The following is a 25,326-nucleotide window of genomic DNA, read 5'->3' as shown; positions in this document are numbered from 1 at the left end:
CATCATGTTAAAAATCATTTCTTCATTTTCTTTTGATTATGGGGTGAAATATGACCAGGATATATCATATAACCCAAGGAGTAAACAAAATGTACTATTATTCATAATCAACACCAAAAATCACTAACATACTGTGAAGCCTTTCAATTTATTATGACCTTTTTACCAAGTAGTTGTAATGTTATTGAGCAGTTGTGCAACTTGAATTTCTCTGGCTACGGCTGGTAGTGTATAACACACATTTATACATCACGCTATGACTCGCTTCTGTTTCCAAATGAGTATTTGATATCACTGTTGTAAATGCTCTGCTCTCATTGGACGACGCTGTTTCTGGCATTGTGCTTTGATTGGAGAACTCAAGTTGTCATTGGTAATGGTAGTCTGGTTACCTTAAGTGCTGCTTTAAATGTCTTGCCTTCGATTTGTACAAAATCCATATAAAAACGGCTGATGGATAACAACTGCTCGGATTCATTGGCATTAGAGAAATAGTTCACTCAAAATGAACATTTTCTGAACATTTATTCCCTCCTTAGGACATCCAAGATGTAGATGAGTTTGTTTCTTCTTCAGATTTGGAAAAATGTAGCATTGCATCACTTGTTCACCAATGGATCACCTGCAGTGAATGGGTGCCGTCAGAAAGAGAGTCCAAAAAGCTGTTAAAAGCATCACAATAATCCACATCACTCCAGTTCATCAGTCAATATCTGGAAAAGCCAAAAGCTGCGTGTTTGTAAGAAACGAATCCATCATTAATATGTTTTTTAAATTGAAACCATTGCTTCTCACTAAAGCATGATCCATCATGTGTTGAAAAAGTCCATCCTGTGTTGTCCTCACATCAAAATCCACCAGCGTAAATGTTTAGAAGTGTTTTTGCTTGTAAACGGTGCTTGATCTTTGCAGATTTCTTTCCTGATTCAGACAAGATGACATTTCCCAGAAAAAAGCAATATTATATGCATAGAGAACTCATATTTTAGCCAGAAGCAAAGGTTTGAAGTTAAAACGTCTCGATGGATTTATTTCATACAAACATACAGCTTTTTTCTTTTTACAAGACATTAATTGATGGACTGGAGTGCTGTGTATTACTTGTGGCTTACTGTGATGTTATTATCAGCTGTTTGGACTCTCATTCTGACGGCACCCATTCACTGCAGAGCATCCATTGGTGAGACAGTGATGAAAAGCTACATTTCTCCAAATCTGATGAAGAAACAAACTCATGCTAATCTTGGATGGCCTGAGGTTGAGGACATTTTCAGCATATTTTCATTTTTGGGTGAACTGTTCCTATAAGTTGAGCGTGCATCGCCAAATGATGCTCATAACGCCTCTAATCATCAAGTGTCAAAAATCAACAAGCATGAGAAGAACACATAGTTTTGAAGGACATATTTCAATGTAAACACTGCATGTGTTACATTTCTCATTGTCAAGTCCTGCTCGATAATAATCGCAGTTATCACCCATAATGTCCAAACCTTTTTTCTTCATTCATTATTTAAAATCGACCATCTGCCGAGCACAAGAGCAGAGGGATTGTGGGTGATAACCATCTGGGGCTATTTAATGTAGATGCTTTTATTCTGGAAGGGTTGCAGACTGAAATCAGTATTATTATGATGTTTATTATTCCTCATGACTGCAGTGATTTGACAGTATGAGCTGACTGTTTTGCTCGTTTCTCATCATGAATGTTCTTTACATGCCTGTCTGAAAAATAAATAAATGTATACATTTGAAAACAGACTTGAGTTTCATGATTTGTTTGTTTATAGTTAGAAACAGAATATGCATGACAGTTCAGTGATACAAACTAATATTTCAATACAAAATGATTCACAATAATGTACATGGATAAGGTCTTGAAAGCTGTACTTCTTGTGGTCATCCTTTGGATTGGTCTTGAAATACAGCTGCGATTTTCTGCCTGAGTCCTGATAAACTGATTAACATGGCCTCCTGTGTGAAAGAGAAAAACATTTACTTCATTTCAACTGAACAGAACGATAACTATTAGTGATTACAATCCACATCAACACACATGATAACAGCTCGTTTATTACAAGCATGTGCTGCAGTTTTTGTCGTCTGTCACATCAAATGCTTAAGATGGACTCTGACTGTTAATGTTTTTATCATACATCAGCTAGAAACAAATGTGTCGTTATAGTAAAAAGCACAATATATGCAAATAAGCGACGTATACTGTACATCATAGTAATATTTGTAGCAGTGACTGTTAGTGCTGAATATATATTAATGATTTTAATTACTGCATTATCATGCTGGAGTGTTGTTACTGTTAACAAAAAGTATTTAAACAAAAATCGTTAATTGAAATTGCTGAAATAAAAATACTAGGGGAAAAAAAACTAATGAAAATTAGAAATGTTGCCTTAAAAAAACAAAGTGAAATACAAAAATGTTCAAGTTGAAGTAATAAAAGGATGTAAAAAGCTGAAATAAGAAGCCAAATATAAATACAAAACTGACAAAAGCACATTACTAAAATTTCTTTATTCTCATACAATTAGAGTGATTTTTTTTTTTACTTTATAGTTATAATCATTTATTTGGTGTGAACAGGCCTTTTAACAAAAAAAAAACAAAAAACATGAATTTGGCCAAAAAGGATTCAAAGGTAAAAACATGTTATTTTTGTTGAAAAGAAACCATTTTCCCCTTGTGTATATAAATGCATGTTGTGTCTCACCTCGGTGCGGATGGTGCGACTGCCCTGCCCAGGACAGGTGTTGAGGTAAAGGTCAAAGAGCACGCTGGGATCAGTGACGTTCAGGTTCTCATCGGTATCAACACTCGCTTCTAAACCCTGAAGACCCCCGAACACCACCAGCATGTGCCTGATAGAAAACAACCTTGAGCTTTATTTCTCACTGCATATTTAAAGGAATCGTTCACCTCAAAATAAAAACATGCTCACTCTCAGTCCATCAAAGATGTGGATGAGTTTGTTTCTTCATCAGATTTGGAGAAATGTAGCATTGCATCACTTGCTCACCAATGGATGCTCTGCAGTGAATGGGTGCCGTCAGAATGAGAGTCCACACAGATGGTAAAAACATCACAATAATCCAAAAATAATCCACACCAGTCCAATCCATCAGTTAAAGTTGTGTGTTTGTCAGAAACAAATCCATCAAGACATTAAACTGCTAAAATCCAAGTCTATAATCCACAATAATGCTTCCTCCTTTGAAAAAGTCATCTGGTCTGAATCAGGAGAGATGTGCCGTTTAAACAGTCCAAAAAAGCTCTAAACAAATCTGTGGCTTTGGTAAGAGATAACAGGAGATGGACTTTTTCCACTGGAGGAAGCTTTATTATGTATAATGGACTCATATTTTGTCCAGAAGCAAAGGTTAGAAGTTAAAAAGTCTTGATGGATTTGTTTCTTACAAACATGCAGCTTTTGTCTTCCCAATACATTAACTGCTGGACTGGAATGATGTGTATTACTTGTGGATTATTGTGATGGTTTTTATCAGCTGTTTGGAGTCTCATTCTGACGGCACCCATTCACTGCAGAGCATCCATTAGTGAGCAAGTGATGCAATGCTAAATTTCGCCAAATTTGATGAAGAAACAAACTCATCTACATCTTGGATGTCCTGACTCCTGAGTGTGATTACATTTTCAGCACATTTTTTAAATTTTTGTGTGATCTATTGCTTTAACTAAATACATTAATCTGCACTAAAGACAGACATGTACAAAACCTTGTGCAAAACTCACTTGAATGGAGGAAGCGTGACGTGATCTGCGTTTTTTCCTCTCTCTGATGTACCGATGGTCAGATCATATCCATCTTTATATGGACACTCCGTGAACACAGCACCTTCAAACACACACACACACACACACACACAGAGAGATAGAGAGAGAGACCATGTTTAGTTGTACTAGTTGATGGAGAGTAAAGGATGAAACGAGGGGAAATAGATGAATGGTCAGAACTCACTGAGACAAGAAGCCAGACGGACGCTGTAGCCCCAGTGAAGCCCGCCCTCTGTCCTCGGGACGTGAGGAGCCACAACAACCCCTTTATACACCCTTCCCTCTGAAACACACACAGGGTTCAGATGAACATCATGGAAATGTCCGGATAACAGGTCTAAAAACGGTGTTAGCTTTGTAGTGTAATACATTTCTGAAAACAAGTGTTGCTACTGTTAACTAAAGCAAAAAATTTTAGATTACTGTATGCAGTGTGTGTGTGTACCTTTGTTTTGGCTGTTGTTTAGCCGTACAGTCACTCTCAGTCCAGCTTTTAGCTTTTTATCAATCTGAACTTCCTGTTGACAATAGACAGACTGAGGTCATGTCCTGTTCAGTGAAAGATCAATTATTGATCTTGTGTCTTCAAACACACACCTTCCTCATCCCGCAGTTGACGAAGGACCCTTTCCCCGGTTTGCACGGGTGTTCGACCACCACCCCCTCTCTAAACTCCACCTCCTCATCGATGCGCATGTGATGTGGGCTGTCCAGAGGATTCAACAGACCTTAAAGGAATATTTCACCCAAAAATGAAAATTAGCCTAAAATGTCCTCACCCTCAGGTTATCCAAGATGTAGATGAGTTTGTTTCTTCATCAGATTTGGAGAAATGTAGCATTGCATCAGTGGCTCACCAAGAAATCCTCTGCAGTGAATGGGTGCCGTCATAATGAGAGTCTAAACAGCTGATAAAAACATCACAAAAAGTAATCCACACCACTCCAGTCGATCAAGTTAACATCTGGAGAAGAGAAAAGCTGTGTGTTTGTTAGAAATAAAAATCCATCAAGACATTTTTGTTTACTTCAAACTTTTGCTTATGGCCAAAATACAGTCCATAATCTATAATGATGCTTCTTTTAGTACAGAAGTAATCTTATCCTATGACTCGTATTTTGGCCAGAATCCACATTTTAAAGTTAAAATTGCCTTGAAATTATGGATTTGTTTCTTAAAAACACACAGCTTTTGCTTCACAAGACATATCTGATGGACTGGAGTGGTGAGGATTATTGTGATGTTTTTAACATTTGTTTGGACTCTCATTCTGACGGCACCCATTCACTGCAGAGGATTTATTGGTGAGCCACTGATGCAATGCTACATTTCTCCAAATCTGATGAAGAAACAAACTCATCCACATCTGGGATCGCCTGAGGGTGAGTACATTTTCTAGAAATGTATCTTTTTGTGTGTACTATACCTTTAAACACAGATTTAAACGGATTATGCAAACTCTAAAATAAAATCAATATTAGATTCTCATACTCACCAGCAAACTGCAGGTCTCGATGCTTCGGGAAGAAAGATTTCCGCAGATACCTGCACACATCACAGATGCAATGTTAAATCTGTTGTCTAGATGCACAATGATATGACTGAAATGTGATTGGAACAGCACTCACTGTGGACACTCGAGGTATTGCAAGATCCGTGCGAGCTGGACGCAGCCCTGGCCTTTCTTACCAATGCCTCTGAACTCTCCCTCAACGCTCCTGACATTTAAAAAAAAGATAATGTTTCCTGACAATTTCAATAGACAGCAGATGATAAATATGTGACAAAAACCATAAAGTATCAACTTACTTGACGTCCTCCCTCAGCTCATCGAATATGATCACCTCATCCACACTGAAAACACAGCAGGCCCGGGCGATCTGACCCGCCAGGTACGTACGCAGCTCTGGTGACTGAGCATTCTCCATCACTGAACCGGGCAGAGCCACGCTCAACGTATACGAGCGACCTGACAAGATATAGAGGCTATTTTAGTATCTTTGATATTTTATTATAGGTGTGTTATAGTTGTTATTTTGTTGTTTTTTTTTAAAAATTAGCATATTATATGTTTGTATTAATCTAGTTGTGTTTTTTTTAGTGCATCAATATTATATTTGGTATATTTTCAGTAAATGAAAATGAGAAATGTTGGCTTGGCGGATAACTGAGGTAAAATATATTTTTCATATTTTATTACAGTTTTTTGGTTTTAGTTTTGGTAATTATAATGTATATCCTGTGTAGCACAGTATGTAGTATTTTTTTGTGGGTCTGTGGACAAAAAAAAATTCAAAACAAATAAAAATATGATTAAAAAGCATTACAATGATTATATCATTTTTAAAATGAAATCAATAAATACATACGTAACCACACAACACTATAGCGAGTCGAAAGAATGTAACATTTACTATTATTTTGAAATAAACTATAGTTGCCTTTTAAATTTAGGATGGGGGTCCCTCACACAAGGATGATCATATTTGGGAGTTTATGGTTTCTTAAAGATTAAAAACCCGTAGTAGGACGTACACAGTCTAGTACACTTACTGCATGGAAGTATGTGAATACACCAAAGCTCTGATCTCTGCAGGGCCGCTCACCTTTACTTTCCCTCGGTTCCTGCTGAACCTGCTGCTCATTCTCCTCCTCTTTCTTCTGCTTCTGTTTCTCCAGCTGTTGGATGAGTTTGCTCTCTTTGCGTTGTCTCTCCTCTTCTTTCTCTGGGGATGAAAATGCAGACAGCAGCAATGAATTAAACATTACAATATTATATTGATATATCAATTTCCGAAGCCTCTAAATGATCGATATGATCAAAACTTTGCTGAAAAACCAGTCGCACACCTTCAGGTGCTTCATGTGTGTTTCTGCTGTGAAATCTTTTATTAGATTTTTATGAAAAGGTAAACATGAGAATAACTCTGATATTCTAAGTAGTATTTCAAGATGAACACTTACTCGACTGAAGTTGATAATCCATCTTTTTTTTGTTTAAATCATGTTGAAATGCAAATATTAAATATGATAATTAGTCTTTTGAGGAACATTTATCTCTTAGTCATCACTTTACTGCATTGCATTATTTGTTTTGATCATAAAATAAGCATTTAAATAACAAGACATACTAGTAAGACATATTACTGGTAAATAAAGAATGACCGCGCTTATACTTTCATGGTTAAGTATAGTTAAGGAATACTTTAATTATTTGATTTACATCACATGCTATCAGAATTTAATCTCAACATTGTTAACTCTTTAACAACATTTTAACTTATTTAAAATTTTAACTTTCACTTACTTTGTTCTTTCCATATCTTCCAATTTTTTCTCTCTTCGCCCTGCAAACAGAATTATTATAAACACGTGATATTAAACCAGCATAAACAGAGCTTTTACCGGTTTGAATGTGGCACAAAACCGCCTGGCAACGTAGATTATTTTATCATTACAAATGTATAACGAATATTGTAATATGAAAAACACAAAATAAGTTCAAACCTTTTTATTTGAGAGAATATCTGTTTTATTTTTCTTCACTGGAGGTTCATCAGCCATGCTGTTCTGCGTGTGTCACGCCTCCGGTGATCCTCGACCTCGAGAGAACAAACACTCGAAATATTTGGTTCCCAACGTTTTTCGCAAACGCTGAATTAATTGTTATTTAGACCAAAATGCATTAATACCTACATTAACAAATTAATACTCCATATTTATTTATTTTCGGAATATATATCATTAATTAATACTGAAAACAGGCGAGGTTTTTGCGGTGGATGAGAGTGTTGTGACGGACAGATTTCACAGACGCGCTTCCTCTAAAAGAACAGGCTCTGAGTAAAGAACATCGCGAGCTCGAGCCTCAAATAAAAGCTTTAAAATATCAGAGCTAAACACCCAACCGCGGATTAAACAACACTAAACAGCTCTATAAACTCCTCGACACCACACATCACATCATGGTAAGGAGAAAACACAAGCAGTGTCGTGTCAAAGTCTTTGTTTAGTGCGAGTCTGCCTGACACGTGGCCGCGTCTGTTTATGTTTCGCGAGGAATATTTACGTTATATAATAATTATTAGTAACTATTCTGTAAATTATTTCTTATGAAAAAAAAACTATAAAAATTTCACATTTCCTTTCTACATAAATACATATAATAATATAGTGTGGGTGTATAACTTTGTAATATTATTTATTTACATTTTATCTATAATATTTCATATTACATAAACGTAACAGTGTAGTTATATATGTAATATATCTTAATAATAATTAACAATATAATAATAATTTAATTTAAATGTGAATACATGTGTATAAATATTAATATTTTCCGGTTTAATTGAAACTTTAGTTGTAAATTTGTTGAGTTTTTATGTTTGAAATTTTTTACAGTTTATGCTTGTGTAAATATGTCTACATAGTTGGGCTGCGCTATTATAACAAAAATCAAAATTGTCGATTATTCCCTTGAAATTGTTATTGCGGTTATTAATTACAATTTTCAAAGTTTACGTTGAATTATGTTTATACCATTGTTTGATGCAACTGCAAGCCCTAGTGCTTTTCTATAGTATTAAGCCTTAAATGTCAAATCGGATTGGTTTCTTCTTTAAATTATATAAAAGAAAGAATATGAATGGTATTATAATGTTATACTAAAATTAAAATAATGGGAAAACCCTTAAGATAACATGTAGGGAAAAAAACGCATCTTAAGCACACAGAATAACATAAGTGGACTTTGAACAATTATGTAATTGTGGCATCTTTAATTGTAATTTGCTATTAGAAATTTGATTAATTGTGCAGCCCTACTTCATAGTTTTTATTAATTTTTATTTGAGTTATTTCATGTTCCTTTGGCGAATAACTTAAAATAAGTTTGTGTGTGTGTTATTTTACTTAAAAATCATTTCAAGTAACATATGTTATTTTTAATGATTTTAGTTATGATTTTAGTTTAGTTAATTATAATAACTACAACAATTTTTATTATACTATATTATACCATATAATATATAATAATATAGTTAAATTATGCAAGATTTATGACTCATTACTGTGAATGTGGTGCTTATGATGTTTGTTTTTCTTTCAATGTTATTACAAACCTCAGTGAGTCACATTCGCATGTTATCTTTATTTGTTTATACAACTGTTTGTTTGCACTTTGTTTTGTGATGCGTAACACTTGTTGCACACAGTCATATTTCTCATGACTACCTCTGTATTCAATACAGTTGAAGTTCAGTTCTGATCATACTGGTGTAGTTTTATATTTGGGTAAACCATTGATTTATCAGTGTATTCCAACTGACTGCAATTTGAGAATCTATTACAAAATATTGAGTTTCTAGTTGTTGTTGAACAAGTTTCAAAATGACTCTGTGTGTGTGTGTGTACAGCCGCAGAACGAGCACATCGAGTTACACCGCAAGCGTCATGGCTACCGTCTGGACCACCACGAGAGAAAGAGGAAGAAGGAGAGCCGAGAGGCGCACGAGCGATCACACAAAGCCAAAAAGATGATCGGCCTCAAAGCCAAACTCTACCACAAACAGAGACACGCTGAGAAGATCCAGATGAAGAAGACGTGAGCAGCGTTACTTACAGTCTGCTTTACTGTAGTTAGAATCTAGACAGCAGAGATCAAGAAGGTTTTTGTGTGTTTATTTGTGTTCAGCATTAAGATGCACGAGCAGAGGAAGAGTAAACAGAAGGATGATGACAAGACGCCAGAAGGGGCGGTGCCTGCTTACCTGCTGGACAGAGAGGGCCAATCACGCGCCAAAGTCCTGTCCAACATGATCAAACAGAAGCGGAAAGAGAAAGCTGTAAGCATTCAATCAGGCCACAGATTTATGCTAGCAAGCAAGCTATCACAGCAATAAATCACAGACTAACATAAAGACACATAGAAAACATAATATTTCACAATGTTACAGTTTTGTTACTGTATCTTTGATCAAATAGATGCAGCCTTGGTGAGTATTTTATTATTATAATCTTTTAGCGGTAGTGTACAGTAAAATCATGGTTCTGTTGTAGCCAAGAAAAAAAACTTCACATTTGGAGCGGATATATGAAACCATCATGGAAAAGCTAGAGGGTTTTATTTATATTTTGATGTTTAAACAGAAAGTTTGACCAATCCAGTCAGTTATCGATGGATTAAATCCAGGACTTCCTCTTTGTCTTTTTCCTCATGAACTATCCCGTCTCGTTTGATAGGGACACATTACTGAAGTCAAACTATTAACTCTTTTTGTCCATGATAGGTATGAGGTTTGTTTTGTGTGTTTCTTTAGGGAAAGTGGGAGGTTCCTCTCCCAAAGGTCCGAGCCCAGGGTGAAACCGAGGTTCTGAAGGTCATCCGCACTGGAAAGAGACAGAAAAAGGCCTGGAAGAGGATGGTGACCAAAGTCTGCTTCGTAGGAGACGGATTCACACGCAAACCGCCCAAATATGAGCGCTTCATCAGACCTATGGTAAAACATCACACATGCACTCTCAGGTTGGGCAAAATAGATTAAAATAATACCTTGAGTGAGCTGTAACAGTAGAAAACCCAAGAAGTGCACTAATATTATTGTACTTTTTTTTTTTAAATAAACAATTACTATTTATTTTAAAGGGGTTTTATGATGCGATTTAAATTTTTCCTTTTTTTTTTTTTTTGGGAGTGTTACAAGCTCTTGGTGCATAAAGAAGATCTGTAAAGTTGCAAAGACTAAAGTCTCAAATCCAAAGAGAAATTCTTTATCAAAGCTAAGACTCTGCCACGCCCCCACATGTCTACGTCACTATGTGAATATATTTGCATAATGCCACCTAAATGTTCACGCAAAGAAAGGAGGAGTGATTTCAGACAGGTTGTTTTATTTCAGGTTGACTAAAGGAGGGACTTTGTAGAAAACAATGCGTTTGAGAGAGTGGGGCATAGATGACCTAAAATAATGTACAGTATTTGAAAAATTATGTGTTTTTGATCATTAAAGCATGTAAACATATTATGTTACAAAAAATTCAGAATATAATGATCTTTTAAAAAGCATCATATGACCCCTTTAAGATTTGTAATTTAATGGTTATTTTTTTATCTATCTATTGTTTTTTTCTTTGATTTAATTCATTCTTTTTTCCCCATTGCATATATATATATATATATATATATAAATACATATATAAATACATTTTCTTTAATTAAAAAATACACACATTTGTATTAATAGAGTTGTGATTTTTGATGTCTGCAGGGTCTGAGGTTTAAGAAGGCACACGTCACTCATCCTGAGCTGAAGGCCACGTTCTGTCTCCCCATCCTGGGGGTGAAGAAGAACCCCTCCTCCTCCCTCTACACCACTCTAGGGGTCATCACCAAGGGAACGGTCATCGAGGTCAACGTCAGTGAGCTTGGATTGGTCACACAGGGTGGAAAGGTCATCTGGGGTGAGTGTCTGAATGGCTCTTCACTTTCTGTCAGTGCAGTCCTTGTGTTTCACAGGATAATAACAGATATGATCTTGTGTTTCAGGTAAATACGCCCAAGTGACGAATAACCCAGAAAACGATGGTTGCATCAATGCTGTGTTGCTTGTGTAATGGAAACCCGATTGATAAAACTGTGCCTCCAAATGCAGCCGGGAACATCACTTCCTGTTGTCATCGGAATCATCATGGAAATCACAAAACAAGATGATTTAAAGACAGTTGATGGAGTTTTGTCTTCACGTCTGGACCCAAAGCTCACAAGAACATGTGGATCAGAAATCAGTAGTGCTGTTTATTTTCAAATAAAATATTCAACTGTTTCTCTTGGGTTGATTATTTTTCATGAATGGCTCTGTTTTAGGAGAGTACTGTGATGGCGTCACAGCAATATCACTGTGTTTACACCGTGTCCTGGGACTCATCGCACCGATCATTTAGATCATTCAGGTGCCATAAAATGTAATCATTTACAGAGTTATTCTTTTTAAATGAGATATAGGGATAGAAATCCAGTTAATCGTAGACCACTGGGAAACTCAATGAAAAAGATTGTCAACGTGAACATGCATGAAATTCTCAAGACCCAGTATGTTTATATTATACAGCTTTATCAAAATCAATACGCAGATTGAATCCTTCAAGCATTTTGACATTTTATCTTGGTGCAACTGAAAAAATCAAAGTCTCAAGAATTTTTCAAATATGAGTTAATGTATAAATCAAGTTTTTTTTCTTCTGTTAAGTTAAACAGGTACTTTGATTTACTCAACAAAACCTTCAATCAGAATCAGTGGCACATATCGATGACACGAATATGAATCCTGACAGTGACAAATTAGAAACACAAATGATCTTTAAGTTTCACTGTGCAAAATAAGATTCAAGTTGTCGTTCGGATCTTCATCCTCGACTTTATAAAAGGCAGACATGAATGCATCTGTGATATTTCAAGATAAAAGCAAATTAACTTTCCCCCCATGATAATTAATAGAGATCATTATAAAAATCCCTGACGGACAGTGTTTTTACAAGCTCCACAATGTGCAAAGTCATTTAATTAAAAAGCTTCCCATTTCATCTTCAACAGAAATGCCCTTGAGAACAAGGACTTCATCCGCTGAACCAACATTAATAAAACAATCTCCATAAGTGTATAAAACACCTGTGATTGAGTAAAAACATCCCGTGCTTTACAGTATTTAGAGAGCGTGACCGCATTATTCAGTCTGACTCTGAGGAGCAACTCTGCGATTCCTCAGTGGAATAAAAGCACACAGAAGATAACCAGTTTGCTGTCTTTGAGTCTTTGTTTTTTCTGCTCGATCAAACATAGAAGTCCAGTCTGGCGGGAATGACCTTGCAGCCCTGCATGGAGAAGACACGCTCCTCTTTAGGGAAGTAGTTCAGGTCACGGGCCATGGTTTCAACCACTTCTTTATCTGGGGCATGACCCTTGGAGACCATCTCAGCCAAACCGCACTGAATGACATGCTTGTACTCCAGAGGAAGAAACGGCACGAAGAAATCCACCAGGTTCTTATCAATTAAGCTAGTGTGCCAGAATCCACCTGTGGAAAGAGAGAAGAATGATAATACAAATGTCTGGAGATCTTTATTACACTATAGTGAAACTAATGAACAAAATAACTTCATGCATAATAATGATGCATAGCTGTGAAGGTTTACCGCTCCATATATTTAGCAAATGGGAAAGAGAAATGAGACGTACTGTTTTTGTTGTTGAAAACGGAGAGTGACAGTGCCGTCTCCAGATCCTTCAGATTGATCTCCTCTCGTTCTTTACCCTCCATCCAGAAATCCAGAGCCACCTCAACGATCTTCTCACCTCCAGAGTTGCTGTAAGAACAAAAACAAGTTACAGAGGCTTTTGGGATATATATGCCACCTTTGGTTTTCAACTATTGAACATGAAGCCGTATAGAGATCCCCATTTCTCTGGGAGCGATCCATATAGAGCCTTCAAAATGAAGATTCCAAACGAAAAGTTTCTTAGGAACCAGAACCTAAAAGAATATAGAATTTCTTTATACATCTTCATTTACAGGTGTGCAAAAATGTTTGGCTTTCAGACAGTATGTCCTATATTGTTTGGAGAGAGGGAAACAACATACGTCTCTAGTTTCAACATTATTTGTTCTTTACAAATTCCTCTTTAAAATACAAAAAGTATCAACTGAAAGCAAAGTTGTTTTTTGGTCAATGAAATGGATACAATTTAACAGTTTACCCTTGGAGCCGTATTGAATTCCCACCATCTCTGGAAATGACATACTTAAAGAAATATTAATTGAGAATCCAAATCTAAAAGGATATTAGAAGATCTTTAAAACTTCTTGAATTACAAGCACACTAATTTGGGGGTTGGGGTGTCAAAAAATGAAATGTATCTATTTTTGAACTACCAACCATGGCATACAATGCAATAAAACCTAATAAAAGTAACATTTTACTAAAAGACATAATCTCTGGGTAAAGATAACATAATAATACTGTCATCTTTCTAAAGTCATTTTTATCCCTGTAAATTGGCTCCGAATCTCAGGTGACAATTGACATTTTGATCCTCCTTTACAAAACAGTCAATGACATTTCACATTTTGGTTTTCATCACTATTCGTGTTTGTCTTTCTCCAGGAATGATAGAAACAAAACTAAACATTTTAACTCGAGAAGTTTCAGAAATTTGGTTGATTTGAGATTTTTTTGTTTGTTTTGTCAGTACTATCCCTGTCAGCAGCTAATGAAGCACACTACAGTATTCTGATGACACTGACCTGAGGAAGATGAAGATGGCCTGTCTGTACGACACTCCGTTCAGGTTGTCATAGAAGTCCAGGTAAGGTTTAATACTGTCGATCAGCCCGGGATGCATTTTATCCATTTCATCAAAGATGAACATCGAACGAGGACAGATGGAAACATTCCCTCGTATCCACTCCTGTAAGTGTGTCTAAACACATGCAAACATACTTTTCATACAGATATGATTATAAAATATTCAATTTAATCACCAAACTGCATGCTTTGTGTTGGTGTAATGAAATAAAATGTCATTTCCATTTATTTTCAATACCTTGTATGTGTCAATGTGAGCCTCATGAGGAAAGTGTGCTGTCGCTGTAAACAGATGAACAAAGTTGCTCTTCATCCCTTTCTGGTAAATATTTTCTGCTATAAGTTGGCTCACGAAATTCTTCCCGGTCCCGGTCCAGCCGTGGAGGGACAGAACCAGCGGTTTCTTTGGGTTTTCGTTGTTCATGAAGCCTGTGACGGCTTTCAGGATGACCTGATGAGCGACATGCTGTCCGTACAGCTTCGTGTCGAGGTCATGCTTCAGTCCTGTGGATGAGAAGACAGATTTACAACAAACAAATGAAACAAATTATACTTACATCTGCACTTAAATTAAGAAATTACGCATTGGACAACAATGCGGTTATTATAGTTAATTGAAAGTAAAACAAAAAGCATTAGACACTTTTGATTGCTTGACACTTTAGGTAGTCCAGACTAAAGTCAAATAATACATTACATTACATTTATTCATTTAGCAGACGCTTTTATCCAAAGCGACTTACAGATGAGGACAGTGGAAGCAATCAAAAACAACAAAAAGAGCAATGATATAGAAGTGCTATAACAAGTCTCAGTTAGCATGAAAAAAAACAAACAGAAAAAAAAAAATATATATATATATATATATATATCATAGAAGTTCAAACATTTTATCAAAGTTGTCCCAAGACAAGAATGCATTTTGGATTTAGGTTTTAGGACAACTTTGATAAAGGCTTTGATCCACTTCAATTGTTGAGTACTGTATAATACATTCCAAACATATTGCACAAAAAAGAATCAATAATCAGTTTCAGATTTTTTTTTTAATAAATCCATATTTAAACAATTAAAGATAAAAGTACAATTTATGATGGATTGATAAACTAATAAAGTATCTTTATTAAATTAGATTAAATACATTAACTTACTTCAACCAAGGTGATTTCTCATTTTCATTTAGTTTAACAAAAAATAAAATAAAATTAATAAAAATAAAAACTAACGACAAAAAAAATTACAACAAAAATATTAATATTTAACTATAATGAAGATATAAAAGTAAAACCTCATTCAATATTAATCAAGACTATAGTATTATCTCTCAATTATGCAAAAATAAAACTGATTTTCTAAGAAAAAAAAAAAGAACAACACACAAAGCAGTATTGTTTGTTACAGGTTCACAATCTGATCAAATTAAATTGATTCTGAATGAACAAATCATTGAAATAATAAGAGAAGTATCAAACAATTATTTGAAAGTAAACAATTTGACTGCGATATATATATATATATATATATATATATATATATATATATATATATATATATATATTGAAAAAAGTCAGCTAAACATAGACACATAATAATTAATTTTATTAAAAAGCTATTATAAAAATTTACAAAATCATAACAAACGAGAGAAAGAAACAAATGTGTAACTGTTACTCGAAGTGTATTTTTGGCGCCTTCAACGGATAAAAATGCACCAAAACATTACCCACATCATTACAAGATTAACTGCAACACACAAACTGATCTATATGTCTATACTGAGGAAATATTCACCTGTCGCATTAAAGTTGAGCCAGTTTTTATCGCATGTTTCGTATAAATAGTGATAGAGTTTCCTGCCCAGCACTGCAGCTCCTGTCCCCAGCAGCAGCGAGGTGGACACGGGCTCTATGGCCTCCACGATCAGTCCTGAGATCACGATTAAGTGCAGCACAGTTGTCCACGAGCGAGGCGGTCGAACTTTCATTTTACAAAATAAATCATCGATCGTTTTAATTGGAAACTAAAAGGGGGGGAAACAACAAGGAAAGCTCCAACTCACAGCCCCGCCACTTCCTACTTTCGGAAGAGTGACGTCGATTGCGTGCGACGCTGGACGCATGCGCACAGGGTACATATGTTGGTACATTTGGTCACTGGGTCAAGCATTGCCAAAATCCTAAATCAGTTTTGTATATATTATTAAATATAAAAAATTGTATTTAATTAAAAAAAAAAATGATTGCTTGCGTTATAACAAATGATAGGTAAAAATCATAGACAGTAAAAGAAGGTAAAAATTGATAGCCTGAATGCACTGTAAGTCGCTTTGGATAAAAGCGCCTGCTAAATGCATACATTTAATTTCATTTTAATTTAGAAAACATGCTGACATATTTTTAGACACTGTTATACAAGTTATTTTTGGCTGATTCGTATATTACCATATAGTTTGTAATTTAAGTTATTGATTAATATTAATTACATTAAAATGAATTGCGAACAAGTACAACTCAATAAGCAGCACCAGTACAAGAATTAGCGCTGTAATACATAGCATAAATGCATTTACATCAGATAGGAGATCAAATGCATATGTATCAGATGACGTATGATTATAATAGGCTATTAAGTGTCTGGTGCACTAAAATTATAAACACCATCAGTAAAGTATAATTAGTATGATTAATTAATAAATTCAGATATTTAAATGCTGGCATTGGCATGGAATTAATTAATTTTATTAAAGATACATGTGGATTTAATTTACTGTAATATAAGGAACAGTTTGGATTTATATGATACGACACAGCACTGAAACCATAGATCCATTCTTGCGTTCTTACGCAACAAATAAAGTCAAACCAGCTCTCGCAAACCTGTTTTGTTGTATGAGATCCACTCCGGTCTGCAGCACTCCTGGAAGTAATAGAGCAAGTGCTGATACCGGGCCAGGGATCCGGTGAGAGCCGCGACCATCCCGACCGCGATGCTGGTGCTGATGGGCTCTATCCCCGCCGTGACCGACCAACTCCAGCAAACACAGCCAGCGACCAGCAGCCGACATGTCAACCGCATTCTGCTGCCCGACACCGAGGTTCGGTAAATAGCCTAATGACGAGCAACTTCCGTGAAGCGAATCAAAAGCGTTACGTTCAGAATCAAACACGAGCTGCGAGGAGTTCCACACCGTGACGTCACGCGGATCAATAGCGTTCAAATGCGCTTGTCTTTTCAAGTCTTTTTTTACTTCAAAAAGACATTGTCTGTACACCTACACATTGTCTCTTCACTGGTAAACAAAGTGAAGGATGTAACCTTGTAAGTAAAACTGTACTGTCTAGTAAATAATTTTCTTGTTAAATATAAAAATTATATAGATTTGAACTGTTCTTTCTGTAATATGGTGACTGAAACTTTGTTTCATTTTCAAGTTTTTTTCTAGATTTATAATTGATAACATTTACCACACTTTTTCTTTGTGCTTATAGAACGTTTTATTTTGTTTTACTAATATCCCTTCAAATAAAAGGAAAGAGTAGTACAGTAAAAAAAAAGTTCTTTATTTTTGGTTTTCTTGAGAAGAAATAACAAAAAGAAATTCAAATTTACGTATAAGAAAATTATTTATTTATATAATAAGAAAGCAGTTAAAGGGTTAGTTCACCCAAAAATTATGTCTCTGTTTCTGTGTGAGAGTGCGTAAGCCGCGCATCAGCTGCTAATAGAGCTTGTGAGCATTTTTGCCGCTTTATTGGCTTTGAACGATTGCATAAACACTTATATGCGACCAAATGCAAGTAAACTCATAAACACAGTCATTTAGGTCTTAAGGGAATGTAAACAGGAACCTCAAAGCATATTTAAATTTTTGTGTAATTTGTGCTACTCCATCATGATGTTTGTAGGGTGTTAGACACACTGTCCACTGCCAGGTACTTCAGCACGCTGGATTTAACATCAGGGTACTGGCAGGTGGAGATGACGCCGAGAGCCCGAAAAGCTGCTGCCTTCTGCACCCGCAAAGGCCTGTTTGAATGGAACGTGATGCCTTTTGGACAGTGCAACACGCCAGCCATGTTCCAGAGGGTCATGGACCGTGTCCTGGTGGGGCTGCAGTGGGAGACCTATTTGGTCTACCTTGATGACATCATTGTCCTGGGGCAGGACGGAACTGAAATGTTGGAGCGACTGAGTCAAGTGTTCAGCAGACTACGCGCAGCCAACCTGAAACTTAAACCGTCAAAGTGTGTCCTGTTCCGAGAGCAAGTGGCTTACTTGGGGCACATTGTCTCCACCAAAGGTGTTGCCACCGACCCCCAAAACATCCAAAAAGTGGCTGGCTGGCCTGCACCCCAAAACGTATCTGAAGTGCGTCAGTTCTCCACGAACTGACCAAAATGTATGCACGCTTTAACTGGACAGACGAATGCCAGGAGGCATTTGAACAGCTGAAAAGCCATCTGACATCAGCACCCATGCTGGGCTATCCCCTCGACAGTGGCCAGTTGCTCCTTGACACAGATGCCAGTGACAGTGGAATTGGAGCAGACCTCTCCCAAGTGCAAGAAGGTGAGGAGAGAGTACTTGCTTATGGGAGCAGGAGATTGTCAGCCACTGAGCAAAACTATTGCACCACCCGACGAGAACTTCTGGCAGCTGTTGAATTCTCCTCTTATTTCCAGAGAGGAGTTAATCAGTGCCCAAGAATCTGACCCAGATATAGCACCAGTGAGGAAGTGGATGGACAAAGGGATGGGCAGGCCACCCTGGGTTGACATAGCACCCTACAGCCCTGCCACCAAAGCCTACTGGTCGCAGTGGAAAAGGCTCTACCAGAAAGACGGGGTTTTGTTAAGAAAATTTTACTGTATGGATGGAAGGGTGTTCTATCCACAGATCCTGCTGCCTCGAGAGTACCGCATCTCAGTGACAGAACAATTGCATGATGGCCCACTCGGTGGCCATTTTGGAGGAGAAAGGACCCTCGCACGTCTCAAGACCCGGTACTACTGGTACAATATGAGAGATGAGTGGTGCCGCACTTGCACCAGCTGTGCTGCGAAAGCCCGCCCCAAGAAAACACCTCAAGCCACCATGGGCACAGTGCGAGTTGGTTCCCCCATTTGAAGGGGAAGTCGTGGCCTAATGGTTAGAGAGTCGGACTCCCAATCGAAAGGTTGTGAGTTCGAGTCCCGGGCCGGCAGGAATTGTGGGTGGGGGGAGTGCATGTACAGTTCTCTCTCCACCTTCAATACCACGACTTAGGTGCCCTTGAGCAAGGCATCGAACCCCCAACTGCTCCCCGGGCGCCGCAGCATAAATGGCTGCCCACTGGTCCGGGTGTGTGCTCACAGTGTGTGTGTGTGTGTTCACTGCTCTGTGTGTGTGCATTTCGGATGGGTTAAATGCAGAGCACAAATTCTGAGTATGGGTCACCATACTTGGCTGAATGTCACTTCACTCACTTTTTTTTTTGAAAGGATTGCAGTTGATTTAATGGGACCATTAAATGAAACTGAAAGGCACAACTGCTACATAATAGTGGTACAGGACTACTTTAGCAAATGGGTGGAAGCTAGGGATGGGCGTTTTCCACAAATATCACATTCGAATATTTGAGCTCACAAAAAACGAATATTCGAATATTCGTTTATTTAAATTAAGTTTAATGAGACAGACGTTATTTTTCAGCAACATTTATTGTTTCCGTCATTTTGAACAAGCTTACACACAATAAGCTTGAACATTACACATCGTGTTTTGTAGCTGAAAACCTTTAACAATGCATGCAAACAAACAAAAGTACAGATTAAAAGCAAAAAAAAAAAAATTGTGAACAAAGAAAAAACGTAAAGAAGCCTGCAGCAATTAGGCTATAGAACGCAGCCTACACTTAACTTTGAAACTTTTAAACTGTCAGCAAATGTTTTTTGCTTTTTTTTCTATTGTTTTACATGTTCTTGTTAAGAAATACGGGCATGTAAACATGATCGGGGGAAAGTCGGCTCCTTAGTCTGTTAACAATAAGGCCGACCGCGGACAAAAAACGCGCTCTGATGGCACAGAAGTTGTCGGGACTCACAAATAAAGGTGTGCTAAGCGAATCAGTTTTGTGAAGAGCTTCGTGTTTTTGTTTCACCACTGAATGGGATCCTCATCTGGTGGAATACATGGCTCCAGCAAGAACTGATCCCACTACAGAAACTACAGAAACTACAGAGCCAGTGGATCTTGTTGCTAGACTTCCACCTGACCCAGACAACACTACTACCCCTCCATCATATGTTGTACAGCTCAGGAAACGGCTCAAGCTATCTCACCAGTTGGCCCGGGAGGCACTGGGAAAAACTGTTGAGCGTGCTAAACGACAGTACAACAAAAAGGTTTGCAGAGTCCAACATAAAGTCGGTGATGCAGTATGGCTCTTGGTCAAAGGCACAAAGGGAGTACAGAATAAAGTGCGAAAGTTCCTGCCTTCCTACAAGGGCCCATACTTCGTTGTTGGTGTACTGGACGATTTGGTCTACCGGATTAAAAGAGGCCAGAGGACAAAGATGAAAGTGGTTCATCACGACAAACTTAAAGCTTACCATTCCAGGACAACACTAGACAATGACTGGGTCTTTAAGGAGGCTGAAATGTGGGCCCCAGTGGAGGCACCACCCCTGTTGTCAGACTCCAGCTCTTCAGAAATCGATATAACCCCTCTTGACCTTTGGGGTGAATCACCAGAGACAGAGGACCCTGTGGTGGGTTCCCTTCCAACTCTTTTCTCCTTACCACCAACATCAGCAGTTTCACCGAGCAGCAGCCAGCTCCCTTGCCACCCTGCTGAGCCTTCACTGGATGAGCCTGGGACCCAGCATGAGGCAAGGGGACAAGCTGCTCGCCTCGCGCCATTTTGAACTCCGCCCCTCGATGTCGACCCCGGAGGGTCCGCAGAGCTCCTGACATCCATGGCGACTGGATTGGTTATTGAGCACATCTGACTGAGTTTGGGTGTAGGCGGATCGCTGCACTCCTCAAAGTAAAAGAGTTACTGTGTTGACAAAATCAAAAGAGTTTCCTGTGTTGTCAAAAGCAAAAGAGTTCCAGTATTGTATCATTACAAGATTAAGTTGTTTATGTTGAGGTTTAAAATGTGAAGATGGTATGGGCTTGATATAAATGTTTACTATCGGCAGTCGGTAATTTGTACACTATTGGGCTACATAGTTTTGTTATAAAACCCTGGGTATGTTACTGCGAAGAACTTAGTTTAACAGAATATTTTTCCTTATTTCTGCACTTGAAATCCTGTGCCCCTGAGTAACTTACGCTAATGTTGGGTTGAGTGGTTTAAGTGATAGTCCCATTTTTCTCAGAGAATGTATAAGTGTCATATCTGGGACATTGATATGCATTGTGCTTTAATGGACATTGCCTCTTACCCTTAACTTTCTGCTGGAGGAGGGCTTTTTCAGTAACTGGGAAATACAGGTTATGGTTGGAGATGTTTGCATAATGACTGTTTAATTATATATATATATATTTTTTTGTGTGTGTTCCCTGTGTACAGTGTAATGCTGCTGGAGATCTGTTAAAGGTTTAATCATTCTCCAGAGTGGGGGTAGTGTTGCAATCTCTGCCTCCTCCTGCCCGCTTGTGGACAAAAAGAAACGCATATGTGTGACGAAGTGGACCTTTTGGGTTTCGGTAGTAAAAAAAAGAAGAGGAGGATTGCGAGAAATCAGTCTGTTGTGGACAGTGAAAATGTAATAGTGACGCAGTCTATGTTCCAGTCGAATGCCTGCAAGCAAAGAGCCTTTTATGGTGTGAATGTGTACCAAAGTGAGTAATAAAGCCCAAGTTCATTGCTGCAACCCACCGAAGCATCAGTGTTTTGTGCTTCGGCTCTGTTAGCCCGGATCACTAGACGCAAGTAACCTGTCACGAGCCAAGTTTTTCTATGTTGAGACCAGCTCGCCCCAAACTACGGTTCGGGGCATGAAAGCTGTAAAGGTAACAAGGGTAAGTAGGGCCCAAACATAAACTCAAGCCCCCAGCCCCCTAATTCCTGCCCCCTAAATTCAGTATGTGCAAACAGGCCTTAAATAACAAATAGACATTATAAAAATATATTATTCCTAAGAATTTAAGTTGATAAAAACATCTAAAACAAAGAATAAGTGTATTATTTAAATTTGTATGATTACAACTGTCAATGCGTGAACATGTTTACATTTAGGCTATTTCAATAGATTTATTCAGTCAGAGATGCCAAATAATTGGGTGGCAAATAGCATATATAGACTATTAATTTTACAGGCCAAAAAATACAGTGTTGGGAAAACTCTTATTTTGAAAAACAATGACCAATCAGATTTAGCACCAACCACAGGACCCAATCGGAATATCAAGTGGTTTTTCTGATTTCCATGCAAGAACGGGAAAGTGAAAAAATTAAGTCATAATTGAGTTTTTTCGTGTTTTTAGAAAAACGAAAAAACAAAAAAAGGAGTTGTTTTCTTGTTTTTTCGTTTCCATATGTGAAAGCAAAAACAAATGAACGAACGATACCTGGACCCAGAATCAACCCTGAAGATGGAAATGCCAGACAGATAAAGTGTACTGCCAGACAGGGAGTCAGCAAGAGGATCAAGAGGGTGGTTCAGAGGAAGGGGACAGCCATCAGCCCACATGTTAGTAGTTTTATTCGGTCCTTGATGGAGTTTGAATGGAAAACTTCAAACTAAAGACTGCACCCACCACCCACTGTTAGTGGGATACTTGTTGTTTTTTAGTTGTTGTTGCTCACTTGTCATTCTTTTACTCAACCCAATCCTCAAGTTCTCTTTTCCTGTATGTTTTTGTTTCATTTACATTTGTGCACACCTAAAGGGATAGTTGACCCAAAAATGAAAACTCTGTCACACACCCTCAAGTTGTTCCAAACCTGTATGAATTTCATCCTTTTGTTAAAAAACAAAAGAAGATTTTTTTTACCATATTTACCAAGATATGGTAACCAGACAGCTGACGGCACCCACTGACTTCTATAGTATTTTTTTCCTACTATGGAAGTCAATGGCTTCCATCAACTGGTTACCAACATTCTTTAATATATATATTTTTTGTGTTCAACAGAAGGAAGAAATTCATACAGGTTTGGAGCAATATGAGGGTGAGTAAATGATGACAGAATTTTCATTTTCGTGTTAATTATCCCTTTAAAAGCCATTAATACCTGTAAATAGCTGATGCACTGAACATGCAATGGTTTTAAATGAAATGTTTTTAATAGTTTAATTGATTGAATAAAACATTTCTGACAAGAACATTGTTTGTGTTGTCTTTTGGTTTGGAGGTATTCTGAAGTAGAATTATAATATTACTTTCCTATAGATTTATATAATGTAATAATTACATATTATAATGATAATATTAACATTATTAGTAATTATTTTGAAAATTATCGTAATATTAAGCAGTAATGTATCAATATAGATATTACAGTACAATACTGTATTATTAATCCGACTAAAATTAGAAAATGCTGTAAAAATACAGTGTTTGGTAGAATTACAGTACTGTACTTGTACTTGTGTACTGTAAATTTAATTACTATTTAATTACTATAAATCAAAATACAGTAACTTGCTGGAAACCGTCCTGCCAGTACTGTACTGTAAAAATACAAGAAAATCATTAACAGTATAGCAAAATAAAATCAAACCGTGACATATTATACCCAAAAAACTTCATACTCTAGATTACCAGTGAAATTGATAAAAACAATTTGTGAACAAAAATTATTCAGACAGTTTGACCTGACCATGTTTTACTTAAGTGTTTTTCTTTAATTGCTAATTTACCACAGTGTGAACAAAATTAAGCTCTGCTTGGTAATTGGTCAACAAAGTATTGATAGTTGTGTAAATATTGTCATACTAACAGTTGTCTGAAGTTTTGGTTGATTGTAATCCATTACATTTTTCTATCAAACTTATCTGACATTATCAAGAAGAATTTGTTCTGACACAGTTTAACTCTTAAGTTCTTGTTCGATTTTATTACCATTTGATAATGTGAGAAATGTTGAAGGTGTCTGAATACATTTTGGTTTGATTGTATATTAAGGTTTTTTCATTTTTACATTTAATTATTCGGTTTCTATACCTGGACACCTACAAACTTGAAAAAACATAAAACATTTTGCAAATAGCACAAATAAATAAATAGAACGAACATAAAAAATTTTACCAATTTCAAACAGGGCCCACTGGTAGAACCTGCACTGTGGCCCCGCAAACCCCAGCTACGACCCTATCTGTCCTGAACGCAGATGTGCAGATATACCACTACTCATTAATCTACTTGAAAAATGATTTCAGAAGAGATCAGAATAAATCAAATATAAAAATTTATTTTCAGTCAGGTAAATATGTATTATGCCAATTTACATAGTCAATTCAAAGATATCAAATCAATACAAGACATCAGATTCTCAAAGATAAATCTTAGGAGTAAAGGATGCATACCTCGTCAGGAAAATACATATGTATAAATAGCAATGTTTTTACACTTCCTTAAATACTCAAATAAGAAAAACAAATAAATCTTTAAATCAGTAGTAAAAACATAAAAGACCCTTTGGCTTTTAGGTTCTCGTGGTCCCAGGGTCGCTCCAGGCTCACAGACCCGAAAGTGGGAAACACCCCTTTCTCAGCAGAACACAATTCTAGAAAAGTTTCCAATCATTCTTATAATACAATTGGCAACTGTGAAACTGAGACCTTTAAAATGACACCAAACATGAAAAGTTTCCTGAAAGAATCCTGAAGATATAGTAAATGTTTTCTGTGAGTATTGCAACTTGAGTTCTGGGCATTTCTCTGTCATCTCTTAGTGACCTGGACCATGTGCCCAGGGGGGAAGGATGGGTGAAGGGACCGGAGAGCAAAAGGTCTTTCTTCCAGATCTTCCTATCTGATCAAATCATTGCGAGAGTTCCTGAGTGTTTGGCTTCACCAAGAATTAATTTCATATGGAAATAATTTCACTCCTTTCACCTTCATAAAATCTACTCAATTCCTCAAGTCTTTTTTTAATGTAATAAACCAATAGATTTTGGGCTTATGTTCTTTTATTTACTCCCAAAAGTTACATAGCCTATAT

At 37.0% G+C, this 25,326-nt stretch overlaps 3 protein-coding genes across 4 annotated transcripts; 1 reads left to right on the top strand and 2 right to left on the bottom strand.

The window, feature by feature from the left end:
* Window positions 1-1,762: 1,762 nt before the first annotated feature.
* Window positions 1,763-7,466, bottom strand: spout1 (SPOUT domain containing methyltransferase 1). The gene is made up of 12 exons (XM_059525807.1): window positions 7,318-7,466; window positions 7,118-7,157; window positions 6,417-6,536; window positions 5,620-5,779; window positions 5,439-5,528; window positions 5,306-5,355; window positions 4,408-4,538; window positions 4,256-4,328; window positions 3,995-4,093; window positions 3,769-3,871; window positions 2,729-2,876; window positions 1,763-1,974 (listed from the first exon to the last, which is right to left on the bottom strand). The coding sequence occupies exons 1-12, from the start codon at window positions 7,372-7,374 to the stop codon at window positions 1,900-1,902; spliced, it is 1,146 nt and encodes a 381-aa protein (XP_059381790.1). The 5' UTR covers window positions 7,375-7,466; the 3' UTR covers window positions 1,763-1,899.
* Window positions 7,467-7,617: 151 nt separating this feature from the next.
* Window positions 7,618-11,633, top strand: LOC132116917 (ribosome biogenesis protein NSA2 homolog). Its single transcript, XM_059525809.1, has 6 exons — window positions 7,618-7,778; window positions 9,228-9,415; window positions 9,506-9,656; window positions 10,131-10,310; window positions 11,079-11,271; window positions 11,357-11,633. Exons 1-6 carry the CDS (start codon window positions 7,776-7,778, stop codon window positions 11,422-11,424), a joined length of 783 nt encoding a protein of 260 aa, XP_059381792.1. The 5' UTR covers window positions 7,618-7,775; the 3' UTR covers window positions 11,425-11,633.
* A 269-nt stretch (window positions 11,634-11,902) lies between these two features.
* LOC132116914 (torsin-1A-like) lies at window positions 11,903-17,305 on the bottom strand. Of its 2 annotated transcripts, none has more exons than XM_059525805.1 (5): window positions 17,046-17,305; window positions 14,408-14,673; window positions 14,109-14,284; window positions 13,043-13,170; window positions 11,903-12,881 (listed from the first exon to the last, which is right to left on the bottom strand). In XM_059525805.1, the coding sequence occupies exons 1-5, from the start codon at window positions 17,242-17,244 to the stop codon at window positions 12,637-12,639; spliced, it is 1,014 nt and encodes a 337-aa protein (XP_059381788.1). In that variant the 5' UTR covers window positions 17,245-17,305; the 3' UTR covers window positions 11,903-12,636. The 2 variants fall into 2 exon arrangements, with proteins under 2 accessions (XP_059381788.1, XP_059381789.1); XM_059525806.1 differs by lacking the exon at window positions 17,046-17,305 and adding an exon at window positions 15,961-16,281.
* Window positions 17,306-25,326: the final 8,021 nt, after the last annotated feature.

This window comes from Carassius carassius, chromosome 36 (assembly GCF_963082965.1).
Source record: "Carassius carassius chromosome 36, fCarCar2.1, whole genome shotgun sequence".
NCBI classification, from domain to species: Eukaryota; Metazoa; Chordata; class Actinopteri; order Cypriniformes; family Cyprinidae; genus Carassius; species Carassius carassius.
This window is presented reverse-complemented; position numbering and strand designations above follow the sequence as displayed.

What these genes read in the sequence shown, in the direction of transcription:
- spout1 (XM_059525807.1), bottom strand. Translation starts at nt 7,374, where the DNA reads ATGGCTGATGAACCTCCAGTGAAGAAAAATAAAACAGATATTCTCTCA. An exon ending in GGAACCGAGGGAAAGTAAAG is followed by an intron (nt 5,780 to 6,416) that starts GTGAGCGGCCCT and finishes ATATCTTGTCAG; the next exon opens with GTCGCTCGTATACGTTGAGC. An exon ending in CCGTCTGGCTTCTTGTCTCA is followed by an intron (nt 3,872 to 3,994) that starts GTGAGTTCTGAC and finishes GTGTGTTTGAAG; the next exon opens with GTGCTGTGTTCACGGAGTGT.
- LOC132116917 (XM_059525809.1), top strand. An exon ending in AAGATCCAGATGAAGAAGAC is followed by an intron (nt 9,416 to 9,505) that starts GTGAGCAGCGTT and finishes ATTTGTGTTCAG; the next exon opens with CATTAAGATGCACGAGCAGA. An exon ending in AGAAGCGGAAAGAGAAAGCT is followed by an intron (nt 9,657 to 10,130) that starts GTAAGCATTCAA and finishes GTGTTTCTTTAG; the next exon opens with GGAAAGTGGGAGGTTCCTCT.
- LOC132116914 (XM_059525805.1), bottom strand. Translation starts at nt 17,244, where the DNA reads ATGCGGTTGACATGTCGGCTGCTGGTCGCTGGCTGTGTTTGCTGGAGT. An exon ending in GATCTCATACAACAAAACAG is followed by an intron (nt 14,674 to 17,045) that starts GTTTGCGAGAGC and finishes TCTCATCCACAG; the next exon opens with GACTGAAGCATGACCTCGAC. An exon ending in CTCACATTGACACATACAAG is followed by an intron (nt 14,285 to 14,407) that starts GTATTGAAAATA and finishes GCATGTGTTTAG; the next exon opens with ACACACTTACAGGAGTGGAT.